At 40.9% G+C, this 16050-nt stretch overlaps 1 protein-coding gene across 1 annotated transcript in view; it reads left to right on the top strand.

Moving 5' to 3' along the window:
* unc13d (unc-13 homolog D (C. elegans)) overlaps nucleotides 1–16050 on the top strand; it is a 104508-nt gene that overhangs the window by 42536 nt on the left and 45922 nt on the right. The window contains exons 11-14 of the mRNA XM_048611150.1: nucleotides 4500–4597; nucleotides 5170–5221; nucleotides 11596–11726; nucleotides 13634–13754. Of these exons, the coding sequence (XP_048467107.1) occupies nucleotides 4500–4597; nucleotides 5170–5221; nucleotides 11596–11726; nucleotides 13634–13754 (402 nt within the window). The remainder of the gene's footprint in view (nucleotides 1–4499; nucleotides 4598–5169; nucleotides 5222–11595; nucleotides 11727–13633; nucleotides 13755–16050) is intronic.

Genomic DNA, 16050 nt, shown 5'->3' on the forward strand with positions numbered 1-16050 from the left:
CTTGGCCTGCTGTGTTCATCCAGCTCTACACCTTGTTATCACAGGAATGGGTCTTTTTTCAGACTGGCAAGATGTCATGAGTGATGTACCACAGGGGTTGGTTGTGGGGCCTCAACTCTTTACAACTTATAGAAATGATTTGGATGAAGGGATCAAATGTATGATAGCTAAATTTCCTAATGACACTAAGACAGGTAAAGTGAGTTATGAAAAAGATCTAAAGAACCTACAAAGGGATATAGATAAGTGGGCAAAGATCTGGCAAATAGAGTACTATGTGGGAAAGTAAGAATTTAAAAATGAAGGTACAGCAAATAATTGGGAAAGCTGATGTCATGTTTTACTCCAAGTGTAGGGAGGTTATGCTCCGTTACAGAGAGCATTGGTAAGACCACATCTGAATTACTATGTAAAGTTCTAGTCACTGTGCTTACAGTAAGATGTTAATGTGTTGGAAACCGTTCAGAGAATTTATAGAATCATATAGTACAGAAGAAGCCCTTTGGCCCATCAGGTCTGCACCGACAAAAACTACTCTAAATCCACACTTGTCCCATTAATTACCACTTAGCCCATTGCTTTGATTATTATGATACCTCAAGTGCTCATTGATGTAGTTTTTAAAGGTTTTGAGGTTTCCTGCCTCGACTACCCTCCCTGTGTATTCCAGATTCCCACCACCTTCTGGGTGAAAACATTCTTCCTCAAATCCCCTTTAAACCTCCTGCCTTTCACCTCAAAATGATGCCCCCTTGTATTGACCCTTCAACTAAGGGGAATGGTTGCTTCCTATCTACCCTGACCATTCCCCTCATAAGGTTATACATGCAATCGGGGTTTCTTTTCCTCAGCCTTCTCTGCTCTGAGAAAAGCAACCTGAGCTTATCCAGCCTGTATTCATAGATAAACTGCTCCATCCCAGGCTAACCTGGTGAATTTACCCTGCACCCCATCCAATACAATCACATCCCCCTTCCTATAGTGTAGTGACCAGAACTACACACAGTACTCCAGGTGGGGCCTAATCAAAGTCCTGCACAGCTCCAACATAATCTCCCTGCTCTGGTAATCTATGCCACAGAGTCAGAAGGCACATGACACCAGGTTATAGTCCAGCAGGTTTATTTGAAATCCCAAGCTTTCGTAAGTGCTGCTCCTTCGTCAAGTGAAGTCACATCAGAACATTCTTCCCACGTCCAGTCTATCCAGTCCCACCAGGATTTTATGTGTTTCTACAAGATCCCCCCCTCATTCTTCCAAACTCCAGTGAGTACAATCCCAGTCGGTCCGATCTTTCTTCATATGTCAGTCCTACTATCCCGGGAATCAGTCTAGTGATCCTTCACTGGACTCCCTAGATCAAAAGAATGTCCTTCCTCCAACTATGAGACCAAAACTGCACATGATACTTAAAGTTTGGCCTCACCAAGGCCCTGTATAACTGCAGCAAGACATCCCCACTCCTACACTTGAATCCTCTTGCTATGAAAGCCAGCATGCCATCGGCTTTCCTCACTGCCTGCTGCACCTGCATGTCAAACTTCAGTGATTGTTCCACCATGTCACCTAGGTCTCATTGCACCTCACCTTCTCCTAAACTGCCACCATTCAGATAATAATCTGCCTTCCTGTTTTTGAGAACAAAGTGGATAACCTCACATTTATCTACATTTTATTGCATTTGCCAAGTATATGCTCACTCAGCCAGTTGGTACAAGTCACCCTGCAGCCTCTTAGGATCACAGCACACACTGTCACCCAGCTTAGCATCGTCTGCAAATTTGGAGATATTGCATTCAATTCCTTCGTCAAAAGCCTTTTGAAAGTCCAGATACACAACATCTACTGATTCACCCTTGTCTACTCTACTGGTCACATCCTCAAAAAATTCCAAAAGATTTGTCAAGCATGATTTCCCTTTAGTGAATCCATGCTGACTAGGACCAATTCTCTCACTACTTTCCAAATGCTCAGTTATTACATTCTTAATTATTGACTCCAGCATTTTTCCCACCACCAATGTCAGGCCAACTGGCCTATAATTCCCTGTTTTCTCTCTCCCTCGTTTTTTTTTTAAAAAGACTGGCATTACATTAGCTACCCTTCAGTCCATTGGAACTCTTCCAGAGTCTATAGAATGCTGGAAAATGATCACCAATGTGTCCACTATTTCTAGGGCCACTTCCTTAAGTACTCTGGGATGTAGAGCATCAGGCACTGGGGACTTATTGGGTTTTAATCCCATCAATTTCCCCAATACAATCTCCTGATAATTAAGAATTTCTTTCCGTTCCTCCTTCATGCTTTTGACCCTCTGTCCCCTGGCATTTCTGGAAGGTGATCTGTGTCCTCTTTAGTGAAGACAGATCCAAAGTATTTGTTCAACTGGTCTGCCATCTCTTTGTTGTCCATTATGAATTCACCCAACTCTAACTGCAAGGGACCTATATTTTTCTTCACCAATTTTTTTCTATTCACATAACTATAGAAGCTTTTGCAATCAGTTTTTATTTTTTCCGCAAGCTTACTGTTTTCCCCTTCTAAATTAAACCCTTTGTCCTCCTCTGTGAAGTTTAAATTTCTCCCAGTCCTCAGGTTTGCAGCTTTCTCTGCCAATTTATATGCCTCCTCTTTGGCTTTAACACTAGCCCGGATTTCCCTTGTTAGCCATGGTTGAACTACCTTCTCTGTTTTACTCTTACGCAGGACAGAGATGTACAATTCTTGAAGTTCATCCATGTGTTCTTTAAATGCTGCTGTTGCCTATTCATCATCAACCCCTTAAGTATCATTGACCAGTTTATCCTAAACAATGCATGCCTCATACCATCAAAGTTAGCTTTCTTTAAGTTCTGGACCCTAGAATCAGATTTAACTGTGTCATCTCCACCTTATTGAAGAATTCTACCATATTATGGTCACTCTTCCCCGAAGCATCTCACACCACAAGATTGCTAATTAATCCTCTCTCATTACACAAAACCCAGTCTAAGATGGCTTGCTGTCTAGGGGGAAGGTGATGACCTAGTGGTATTATTGCTGGTCTGCTAATCCAGAGACCCAAATAATGGTCTGGGGACCCAGGTTTGAATCCTGCCACGGCAGATGGTAGAATTTGAATTCAGTTTTTAAAAATCTTGAATCTTGAATCTCAGTGACCATGACTCCAGTGTCAGTTGTTGGAAAAACCCATCTGTTTCACTAATGTCCTTTAGGAAAAAAAAACTGCCATCCTTACTTGGTCTGGTCTACATGTGACTCCAGACCCACAGCAATGTGGTTGACTCTTAACTGCCCTCTGGGCAATTAGGCATGGGCAATAAACGCTGGCCTAAGCAGAGAAGCCTTCATTCCATGAATGAATAAAGAACAAAAAAGTTTGTTCCTCGACATATTGGTTGAGGAAACCATCCCTCATACATTCCAGGAAATCCTCCTCCATTGCACTGCTACCAGTTTGGTTAATCCAATTGATATGTAGATTGAAGTTACCCAAAATAACTGCTGTACCGTACTGCATGCATCATGCCATTCCCAACCTCACAACTACTGTTTGGTGTTGTGTACACAACTCCCTTTGGTGTTCCACAGCTCCACCCACATAGATTCCACATCATCCAGGCTAATGTCCTCCCTTACTATTGTGTTAATCTCCTCCTCAATCAGCAACACTACCCCATCTCCCTTTCCTTTCTGTCTATCTTTCCTGAAGATTGAATAACCCTGGATGTTGAGTTGCCATCCTTGATCACCCTGGAGCCAGGTCTCTGTGATCTTAATTACATCATATCCATTAATAACTGTCTGCCCAGTTAATTCAGCCACCTTATTACAAGTGCGCGAATGAGCCTTATTAGAAAAGACTAGACAGGCAGGAAAATCTAGAACTCGGTGTCATAGTTTAAAAATAAGGAGTGGTCCATTTAAATCAGACAGGAGGAAATTTTTTTTTCTGAGGGTTGAGTGTCTTTGGAATTCCCTTCCTCAAAAGGCAGTAGATACAGAATCTTTAAATATTCTTAAGTCATAGATAGATAGATACTTGACTACTAAGGGAATATAAGATTATCACGGATATGCAGGAATACAGAGTTGATGTTAAAATCAGATCAGCCGTGATCTTATTGAATGTCAGAGCAGGCTCAAAGGGCTGAGTGGCCTACTCCTGTTGTTTGTTCATATGCAGCATTTCTTGCTTGGGGTGAAGGTTGGGAATGCTTTGTTTTGTGCAGATATGTGATAGAAAATATAGCATGGAGAATTGGAATTTGTAATGAACAAGGAAATGTTCATTTATACCATCATCCCAGTTGCGATGAGTCAACTCAGAACAGAGCTGATTTAATCATTCAATGGCCCAATCACTTTCCACCTTTATCAGCATGTCTGCACTGATTATAAAGCTCACATGCATCCTTTGGATCTCAGACTACTTTTATCCAAGTGTGGTATGAATGATCATTTTCTGCTTTGACCGTCATCATTTACCAACTTCACAGACTGAGGAAGAAATTGTGAAATCGCTGGTGACACTCATAGAATACCTAAATAATGATCTGTTGAACGACCGGAAAAAACGGATGAAGATTTTCATGGGGTAAGGCCCTGTACACTCCGCACTCATAATCACACTGGCACCTCATTGTCTAACTCCAGTTCTCCTCCAAAGGCTACGAATGTAAGGCCCCGTTTCTGATATGGAATATCACTGGTCTCAGCTGTTAGTTAGGAATTGGGGCAAAAGAGTTACAACTCTGACTTGTGTAATTAACCCTTTTGGGGTCTAGGTCACCTGTGTAGCTAACCTGTTAATGCTGTTAGTACTGTCTGTGTAAATAACTCAACAACAATCTCTATCCTCTCGTATAATTAATGCATTATTATTCTTGGTGCTCATGAATAATTAACCTGTTATTTCTGTTAGTGCTTTCCAATAGTTACCTATTACCAAAAAAACCTTATTATTGCTCTCTTTCAGTGCTTTAGTAAATTAAATTGTATATGCCCCCGTGCTGTTGTGTAGTTGAATGAAGAGAGCTGACTATGAGAAAATCAAAAGCTGAGAAAGTTAGAATGGTGAATGGAAATTAACTGGACTTGTCTCCAGACCATGTTCTAACACTCAGTTTTGCCAAAAGTCTACTGACTGTTATATTTCTCTCTTCTTAGCACTATCAAAGTGAATCTGTTCCATATCACCTACTTGCAGTTCCAGGAATTGGTAAGTATCAAATCAGTTACACCAAACCAAGTGTAATTTTATAAATTAGACTGTGATCATCTCTGATAATGCTCTTTTTTAGAGACCGTAGGCAAATGTAAGAATACTGGGATCAACGCGCTGACAGGAACATTGTTCACTGGGATCAATACCCTGACATGGTTCACTGGGATCAACATTGTGACATGTTCACTAGGATCAACACCCTGACAGGGACGTGATTCACTGGGTTCCAATGAAACCTTAATCTCTTAGACATCAAGGACTATTTTGTAATTACAAATCAATCCTTACGTGGGAAGAATGGTGCCTAAATCTAGTTAGGTGAACATTCTTATATCAATCAATTTGATTCATTTATATCATAGATAACTAACTTCCCACGAGCACATCCACAAACCACTGGGTTAATGAATATAATTCTTTCGCATCGAATTATTGATGGTAGTGGACCAACAGTTATCAGTGTTTAAATCTGAAAGATAGCTGTGCAAGTAATTTAGCAGCAAGAATGAAAGAAGAGTAAGATCATCAAAAGTTGCAATGGCATAGTGGCTGTGTCACAGTAATAGTCACCATTAATGTGCTTGCTGATTATAAACTTTATGAGTAGGAATATTATTTGAAATTGATGTAAATTGGTGAAATTAATTTTGAGAATTTAACGTGGATTGACAACTTCAAAGATATTCAACCTGCTCAGAGATTGTAGTCCATAGTTAGTCGTGCTTTGAGACTTTAATTGACCTCAGCCTGGTGTAATTGACCTTCATGCCTGGCTTCCTTTGGAAGTGGTGTACCTTCAGGGTGATGATCCTCCCTCTGTTGAAGTGCTATATATCCCTGGCTATATTTATCTTCTGTTCTGGCTGCTGTATCTGGACTTAAATTTCACTTCCCTCCACCTCAGGGAAACTCACAGAACTATACAGCACGCTTGCCTCTGCTTGTAACTGTCTAGGATAATGATATTCGAACACCTGCAACCTTCTCGCCCTTTGTCTTTCCCTGTCCTGTCAAAGGCTGAAGGATGACTTTGTTGGAGGTGCCCCTCCCTCCGTTTACAGAGATCTGTTTCTACACACTAGACCAAAGTGATAACACGCTGACAGACCTGTGTGCCTGGCTAGAGGAAGTGCCCGCCTTCAAACCACATCTTCTTTGGGATGAAAATTTGCCTCGTAAAATCTATCTAAGATGAACAAATTACTTTGCCTCCTGATGTTTGCTACAGTTCTCTGAACTACTTACACAGTTTGTAAAGTTTCTACTTTGTATACCCAAGTCTGTGTCATTTTCACATAACAAGGAAAACAATCAACCTTGTACCAAGCTGACTGTGTACCCAAGTTCCTACTGTACCTTTTTATTACATGAGCTTCTATTTTCCAAATAATCTGTTAAATGCTTTTTGAAAACCCATATTTTATAATCACCATAGAGGTAAATTAATTTAAAAAGTAGATTTCAACTTTTAGTTAATAGGTGAAAGAGTGACAGAAGATTTTACGTCTTAAGGACTTTTATTACGACAAGCAAACTAGGAACAACATTGAGTAAACATTATTTGTGAAGACAGCTGTCATGGACAAAGGGGTGAAATTACATTAAGACTGCCTTTCCACTCTTAGGCCTGGAACAGTGAGGTACTGTTTGATTTACTCCTTTCCCTTATTGAGGTAAGCAGAAAGGTGTCTCCAAACCTTATTTTTTGGATTTCAAGGTTTGAAATAAACCCACAGCAAAAACCTTTAAGTTAAAATCAAAGATATGATGTTAATAGCCCTTGAAAATATGGGGAAATTGCTTTGCTACTGCATCCACATACACAAGTACTCAGAAAATTAAGAAAGACAGGACATGAGGAGATAGGATATAAATTACAAGATTTAGTAAATCCAGAGTCATAGTTATATGGCGCGGCAACAGACCCTTTGGTCCAACTCGTCCATGCTGACCAGATTTTCTAAACTGGTCTATTCCCATTTGCCAGTATTTCAACTAAATCCCTCTAAACCCTTCCTATTCATGTATCCATCCAGATGCCTTTTAAATGTTGTAATCATACCAGCCTTCACCACCTCCTCTGGCAGTTTGTTCCATACACGCACCATCCTCTGCATGAAAAAGTTGCCCCTTAGCTCCCTTTAAATCTTTCTCCGCTCTTCTTAAACCTATGCCCCCTAGTTTTGGACTCCCTTACCCTGTAGAAAAAAAAATCATGGCTATTCACCCTACCTATGGCCCGCATAATTTTATAAACCTCTATAACATTACCCTTCAGTCTGATGCTCCAGGCAAAAAAAGCCCCACCCTATTCAGTCTCTTCCCTACAGCTCAAACCCTCCAATCCTGGCAACATCCTTGTAAATCTTTTCAAGTTTAACAACATCTTTCCGATATCAGGGAGACCAAAATTGAATGCAGTATTCTAAAAAAGTGGCCTGACCAATGTCCTGTGCAGCCACAACATGACATCCCAACTCCTATCCTCAATGCACTGACAAATAAAGGCAAGCGTACCAAATACCTTGTTCACCACCCTGTCTACCTGTGACTCCGTTTTCAAGGAACTATGCACCTGCACCCCTAGGACCCTTTGTTTGGCAACACTTCCCAGGGCCCTTCCATTAACTGTATAAGTCCTGCTGTCATTTGCTTTACCAAATGCAACACCTCATATTTAAATCAAAATTAAACTCCATCTGCCACTCCTTGGCCCATTAGCCAATCTGATCAAGGACCCTTAGTACTCTGGAGATAACTCTCTTCACTGTCTACTACACCACTAATTTTGGTGTCACCTGCAAACCATACCTCCTATATTCACATAAATGATGAAAAGCAGTGGACCCAGCATCAATCCTTGCAGTACACCACTGGTCACAGGCCTCCAATCTGACAAAACAATCTGTACCACCACCCACTGTCTCCTACCATCAAGCCAATTTTATATCCAATTGCTACCTCTCCCTGGATTTCTCATGATCTAACCTTGCTAACCAGTCTACCATGCAGAACCTTGTTGAACACCTTGCTGTAGACAATGTATACTGCTCTGCCTTCATCAATGTTCTCTGTCACTTCAAAAAAAACTCAAGTTAGCAATACATAATTTCCCAAACACAAACCCATGCTGACTATCCCTAATCATGCCTTGCCTTTCCAAATGCGTGTAAATCCTGTCCCTCAAAATTCCCTCCAACAACTTACCCACCACTGAGGTCAGGCTCACTGGTCTATAATAACCTGCCTTTTCCTTACCACCTTTCTTAAATGATGGCGTCACATTAGCCATCCTCCAGTCTTCCGGAACCTCACCTGTGGCTATCGATGATAGTAATATCTCAGGCAAGGGGCCCAAAAATCTCTTCCCTAGCTTCCCACAAAGTTCTGGGATACAGCTGATCAGGTCCCCAATATGTATGCACCTTGTGCATTTTAAGACATCCAGTATCTCCTCTTCTGTAATATGGAGACTTTTGAAGATATCACAATTTGTTTCCCCTCGATCTCTGGCTTTTATATCCTTCTCCACAGTAAATACTGACCTGAAATACACATTTAGTATCTCGCCCATCTCCTGTGGTTCCACACATAGACAGCCTTGTTGATCTTTAAGGGGCCCTATTCTTTTCCCAGTTACTCTTTAGTCCTTAATGTCCTTATGGAATCTCTTTGGTTTTCCTTAACTCTATTTGCCCAAGATCTCCACCACTGTTCAGCCCACTTGGGCAATTCAATAAACTCAGATTTCAGTCTAGGAAATGTTTTACTTTTCTTTTCAATACAGCCACAACTACAACTCATCACAAAGCTTTTCTTTAGTTATAAACAGGAGTGTAGAACATCCAATTAGCAAAATTCAGGACAAATGTTTGAAGTTTTGCACAGTACTTTTATGCATTGCTTATTAATAAATAGAGAGTCACTATCTGATTATCTGCACAATAGTCTATCGATTTATAGATGCACCAGAATGGTACTGGCACTCAATTGGTCAAATATTAACTGTTCTTGCTACATCTTCATGCTAATCATTGCCCAGCCAATCAGCACCCTCTTCTCATTCTGCATAAAATGGTGTCTCTTCACACCTACCTGCGTCACCACCACTCACAGCGTCCCTCTTCCAGTCAGGCACATAGAGTTGTGATATTGCTCAGCCATGAGTTAAGTGAATGTTGCCACAGATTTGAGGGACTGAATGATCGCCCTGTCATCTAAGACCAAAAACCATTGCTTGATGTTGTCCTAAATCATCCAGACCAAAGGACTTAGGTGTGCCTCACCTTAATCACTAATATCATCTGCTTATTGCTAGGTTGCTGAGGATCTGCAGGAACATGTGATAAATATTGGATCTGGCAATGGTTGCCAGATTATTTGTATTCCCTTGATTAGAGAAGTGTAAGTGATAATTAAGTTAAGGTGTTAACTATTTCCTCCAGACAAGTAGTCCAGAAAAAGGCAGCAAATTACTAAAAGTTCAGGGATGTTATCAGGGAGTAATTTTGTACACAGATTTTGGTAGGTTTGTGCGTTCAGGGTTACAGGATAAAGCAGGGGACATTTTTGTTTATCTGCAGGCTTTTGTGAGGGCTGCATTTTTTTTTCAGTGTTCCTTCTTCATTGTCATTAACTCACTTATTAGGTGATGCAGTCATAGAGTTATACAGCACAGAAACTGACCATTTGATCCAACTCATCATGCCGACTAGATATCCTAAATTAATCTAGTCTCATTTGCCAGCATTTAGCCCATATCCCTCTAAACCCTACCTACTCATCTACCCATCCAGATGCCTTTAAAATGTTGTTATTGTACCAGCCTCCACCACTTCTTCTGGCAGCTCCTTCTTTACATGCACAACACTCTGCATGAAAAAGGTGCCCCTAAGGTTTCTTGTAAACCTTTGCCCTCTCACCTTAAACCTATGCCCTCTAGTTTTGGACTATCCCAGCCTGGAGAAAAGACCTTATCTATTCACCCTATCCATGTCCCTCATGATTTTATAAGGTCACCCCTCAGCCTCTGATGCTCCAAGCAAAATAGCCCTAGCCTATTCCACCTCTCCCAGTAGCTCAAACCCTCCAACCCCAACAACATCCTTGTAAATCTCTTCTGAACCCTTTCAAGTTTCACAACATCCTTTCTATAGCAGGGAGACCAAAATTGTACACAGTATTCTAAAAGTAGCCTAACCAATGGGCTGTATTGCCACAACGTGACCTCCTAATTCCTATACTCAATGCACTGACCAATAAAGGCAAGCATACTAACACCTTCTTCACTATCCTGTCTACCTGCGATTCCACTTTTAAGGAACTATGAACTTACACTCCAAGGTCTCTTTGTTCAGCAACACTCCCCTGAACCTTACTAATAAGTGTATAAGTCCTGCCCTGATTTGCTTTTCTAAAATGCAGCACCTCACATTTATCTAAGTTAAACTCAATATGTCACTTCTTGGCCCATTGGCCTGTGTAGTATTTGTGTTGATTATAGAGTATTTTGATTCTAACAGAAGTGGAATAAGGAAAATTCATTTATATTCTCAAGAATGATCAATCCTCCATTAATCTTAAAGATACACCATAGAAAGAGAGGATTAATTTCCTAGACACCATAGCATTAAATTGACACAGGACAACAGGGATAAATTAAAGATAACACAGTGTGGAGCTGGAGGAACACAGCAGGCCAGGCACATCAGAGGAGCAGGAATGCTGACGTTTCGGGTCGGGGCCCTTCTTCAGAAGATGCTCTGATGCTGCCTGGCCTGCTGTGTTCCTCTAGCTCCACATCGTGTTATCTCTGACTCCAGTATCGGCAGTCCTTATTATCTTTCAGGGATAAATTAAAAGTTTTTTTCAGTAGTACAGAACTTAAACATTGCTAAAAAGGTATTAGATGTTAAAACTTTTCATCTTGCATTCATTGAGACAAGAAAACAAGAAACAGACTTAGCAAAAAGACCACATTGCAACATTTCCCATGGCAGTGACTTGACCAATCAGGGTCCAACTGTCTGGTCTGAGAATTAAGATTGACTGTTAACTGTTCTCGCGACATTGCCATGCTCATCATTGCCCAGCCAATCAGCACCCTCTTCTCATTCTGCATAAAATAGCGTCTCTTCACACATACCTGTACTGCCACCACTCACAGCGTTCCTCTTCTAGTCAGGCACGTAGAGTTGTGATATTGCTCAGCCATGAGTTAAGTGAATGTTGCCACAGATTTGAAGGACTGAATGAGCACCCTGTCTTCTAAGACCAAAAACCATTGCTTGATATTGTCCTAAATCATCCAGACCAAAGGATTTAGGTGTGCCTCACCTTAATCACTAATATCATCTACTTATTGCTAGGTTGCTGAGGATCTGCAGGAACAAGTGATAAATATTGGATCTGGCAAGTCCAAGGCAACTGTTGAGGGTCTATTCCAGCTCTTCCAGAAGCTCAAACAGCTACAGCATCAACGGATTTACTTAGTACCAGAGTAAGTGCCACAGTCCATCTCTGAATGTATGTATAATCACAGTGGATACAAGCAACTCGTGTGCCAACCATCCAGATTTATCTACTCAATTAGTGTACCGATTCACATGTACTCAACACAGTCAACCTCTGTCACTTATACATTTATGCAATGTACTTCCAGTAGATCTCCGGTCACAAAGTGCATGCCAGCAATACAATATTTATTGATGGTGCACAAAATACTCATGTACTCACACAGTACATGTCCAACACACATTCATTACTATACCTCTGTAACATATACTAAAATAATTCATTGTTAACATGCATTGTTTTTTACTGTGTACATCTGACATGTATATGCTATTAACATAGATTCTTGTAGATGTATTGTACCTATCCTTATAGTGCTATAATGATTTTGTTCCTGGAATCATAAGTCAGAGGACAAGAGTTCACATTCCACCAACACATTTAAAAATCTGGAAATAATTTGCTGGTACCAGTTGGAAACATGATGAAGTTGTCAGTATAACAGGTTTGAAGCCAATGCACAAAAGGAGCAACAAAGAAAAGAACAAAAGGGAAAGTCTGTGATAGGAGAGCTTGAATAATAAAACAGATTCTAGTGCAGGATGGAAAGAGAGGGTAATGGGAGAAGAAAAGAAACAGAAGCTGATTCTGAGATGGTAACTACAGGTAGCAGAATCATGACTACCAGCTGCTGTGGGGAGAAAAGTTGGTGTGTTGGTTATGAATTCTCTGTCAAATCCAGGTGGCTATAACTTGCCTAATCAAATCAAAAGATGAGACATTGTTTCTTTGAGCTTCCGTGGAACAGCGGCTGAGGACAGAATAGTCAGTGTGGAAGTGAAGTGGAGAATTAAAATGACAGATAACCGGAAACTCAAGAGTTATGCTTGTGGAGCTCAAAGTGGTCACCCCAGCCATGCAAACCACATTGTGAGCAGTGAATACAGTAACTAAATGAAAGAAATGCAAGTGTTATACTGGGCTGTAGATAGCGGGAAGCAAAGACGTAAAAGGAATCATATTACATCTCCTGCACTTGTAGTGGAAATGTGCCATGGGATAGAGTCAACCCCATGCAAGTATAGGAGGTGTACTGTGCATGTACCTTTTCCTTATCCGTGTTTGAGTCCCAAAATATTTCTTTTTATGCTTCTTTCAATTCAGTTTGTTGTATTTGGTGCTGTTCACTGGGAGACCAATGGACAACTACTTTGCAGAACACCTTCATTCAGTCTGCAAGTATGATCCTGAGCTTCTCAAGCTAGTCATTTTAATTTTCCAACCCAGTCCCAATCCGACCTAATTTTCTTCGGCTTTCAACACTGTTTCCATAAAGCTCATATACCTAAGGAACCAAACCAAGAATAGGCACTTCCTAGTTTTCTAGCCTAAATATGCAGTTCAAGACTTTCAGATCATAAATCCAGCCTCTGTTCTTCTAGATGATTGTTGCTAGTAATGATTCTGCTGCACCTTCCCCAGACTTAGCTTCTGTTTCTTCACTTCTCCTTTGTCCCCTCCTTTTACTTTGATGGCACTGTCATCCTTAATTTCATTTAATTTCTTCCATTTCTTTTTTTTGTTTTCCCTCCTTTGCCCTGTCTCTGTACTCAAAACTTGTTGCGTCTCCTGATTTTCCCAGTTCAGATGAAAGATTATCAACCTGAAATATTAAATCTGTCACTCTCCACAGCTATAGCTAGACCTGCTAAGTGTATCCACTAGTTTTAGGATCATAGACAATAATCCCTGGACTACCACAGTCTTCTCTTACCAGCACAGACCTGCTAAATCTATCAAATCTCCCGACTTATGACGAAATCTCCTGTTTCTGAACTTTAGCCCCTGCATGTGTTTCAACCAGTTTGAAGATTGATTCCCTGTGTTTTTCAGTGACCGTCCTCTTCCATTGGATGGCTTCCACAATTGGTTCAGCGAATCTTTACCCAAGTGGTTGCAAATGGTGTATGACAATTCGGTGGAGATGGTTCAGCGGGCTGTGTGGAAAGATCAGGTATTACACCTCTGGAGTGAATGACATGGGTTTATCACTTTCTGTATGCGGTGTATGCCAGTCAGGACTATATGGTTAGCATTCTTCTGTTGTATACTTCAGAAAAGCAACAAGAGGAAGGGGACTGGATGGGTTAGTGGGCTTTTTGTTTTGAGAATCGTGTTTGACTGCTCCATAAATGGGAAGGTAAACTGCTGTGTTTGCTGGCTGGCTGTCAGGGTTTGTATGAGATTGATATGGGTTGTCTTGTGGGCACGTGCCTATGGGATTTTCTGTACTCAATCTGCCACAGAGAAACAGGCCATTCAGCCCAACTGGGGTCATGTAGGCACAAGCCAACCTATGAAAGGAGGAACAAAAACAGAAGTTGCTGGAAAAGCTCAGCATGTCTGGCAACACCTGTGAAGAAAAAAATCAGATTAACATTTCGGGTCCGGTGACCCTTCCTCAGAACTGATGGTAGCTAGGAAATGGTCGGTTTAATATGCAGAAGATAGGGAAGGGGATGGATTAGGGAGTAAACAATAGGATAAAGGATTGAGCCCATAGAGAGAGAAAAGAGCAGTTGGATAGACAAAGGAGTTGGTAATGATCTGGCTAGGAGGGTGAATAGCTGTTAATGGGCACTGTTAGTGATTAACAATAGTGGGTGTGTAATGGCAGGCTATGTGATTGGATTTGTTGGGGGGGGGCGGGGTAGAGAAATTGAGGCGACCAATATCACATTGACAGTTCTCAATGAACAGATTGAGTGCAGCTGAAAGGCCAGAGGGAGGGGTCTAGGTGGAGGGAGAGTGTTGGAAATCGGCGAAGGGGTTTGTGAGATGGGGAGACGACTCTTGTCGAAAGAAATGGGCATGAAGGCGAAGATGGGAAGAAGATTTCGATGTCATGTTGTGCCCGAAATTCGTTAAGATGGGGATGCAGAGGAATAAAGCTGAGACCTTTGCTGTGTACAGAACGTTCAGCATCAGAGAGGAACCCTATGAAATTAGGGTTGGGTCAGGTCAACTTTGTTTATCTCACACTATACAGGCTTTTCTCTGAGGCAATATGACTTTTTGCTTTATTGTCATCAGAGAAAATTCCATGTGGAAATACATTTTGGGAATGTTGCTCATATGGTAAAATAAACCAAATAGTAACAAAAAGACAAAAATATCCTCTATCTCAAATATTTGACTTTAATTAAAATATGTATGAAAACTATTCCAGTGTAATTAGCAAAATCAGTCAGTGAATCCACCCGGAGTATAAATCCTCATTCATCGATCAGCTCTGGTTAGTCTTCCTAATGAATAAAGGGCACAATGAGCTTTGGGGCCGATTTATCCTCCATTGGCAGGATTGTATCCTCTTCCCCGAATGCGTGTAACAGTAATCCTTAGGAAAGGGGTGATTCTCATTGCTTGGGACAGTCTTTCATCACAATTCTCACGAGCAGATTTCATCAAGGCAGATCAGCTCATCAAATCCCCTTCCTGCCTGGTTCAGTAATCTCCATATCCTAAAAGAGTTTGCATTCCCAACACAGCCAAAGCATTGAAAAAAAAATAACAAACTCACCTACAGGCATACAGCATAAAGAGTTTTGCGATTGTAGGATCTACTCAAAAAATTTTTGAATTCCTGAGTATAATCATGTATATAATGCACACATCTGTGCATTGATAACTCTGATTCAACCTATCGTGCACCTTGACACCTAGTTACTTGTAGTTATTAACAATTTTAATGTCTATATTGTGGATTTTAACAGGAGCAGTGTAATTAACTGGCATTTTCCTTAAGTCTATAACTAGTTCTGTTTTCTTGCTCTCATTCAAAGATAAGCCCATGATGTTGGACGTAGTATATTAGCCTGGATAGAAGCCATGATGTGGAGATGCCACAAATGTCCAGAGCTCTGTTCCTTCATCAGAAGTCTTCATCTTGATGAAGGAGCACCACTCCGAAAGCTTGTGATTTCAAATAAATCTGTGGGACTATAACCTGGCGTCATTCGACTTCTGAACATGGATAGAGGATTGGCTAACTAATAGAAGATAGGTAGTTGGGATAAGGAGGGCATTTTCAGGATCATGACCTGTAACTAGTGGAGTGCCACAGAGATCAATGCTGGGGCCACAGTTATTTACAATATATGACTTGGATGAGATATATGAAAGTACTATAGCAGGTTTGTAGATGACAAAAATATGTGGGAAGGCAACTTGAGGATGGCACATAGAGTCTACAGAAGATAAGGGCAGGTGAAACAAGTGGGCATAAACTTGGCAGATGGAATGTATTGTTG

This window comes from Rhincodon typus, chromosome 23 (genome assembly GCF_021869965.1).
Source record: "Rhincodon typus isolate 14 chromosome 23, sRhiTyp1.1, whole genome shotgun sequence".
In the NCBI taxonomy this organism is placed as follows: Eukaryota; Metazoa; Chordata; class Chondrichthyes; order Orectolobiformes; family Rhincodontidae; genus Rhincodon; species Rhincodon typus.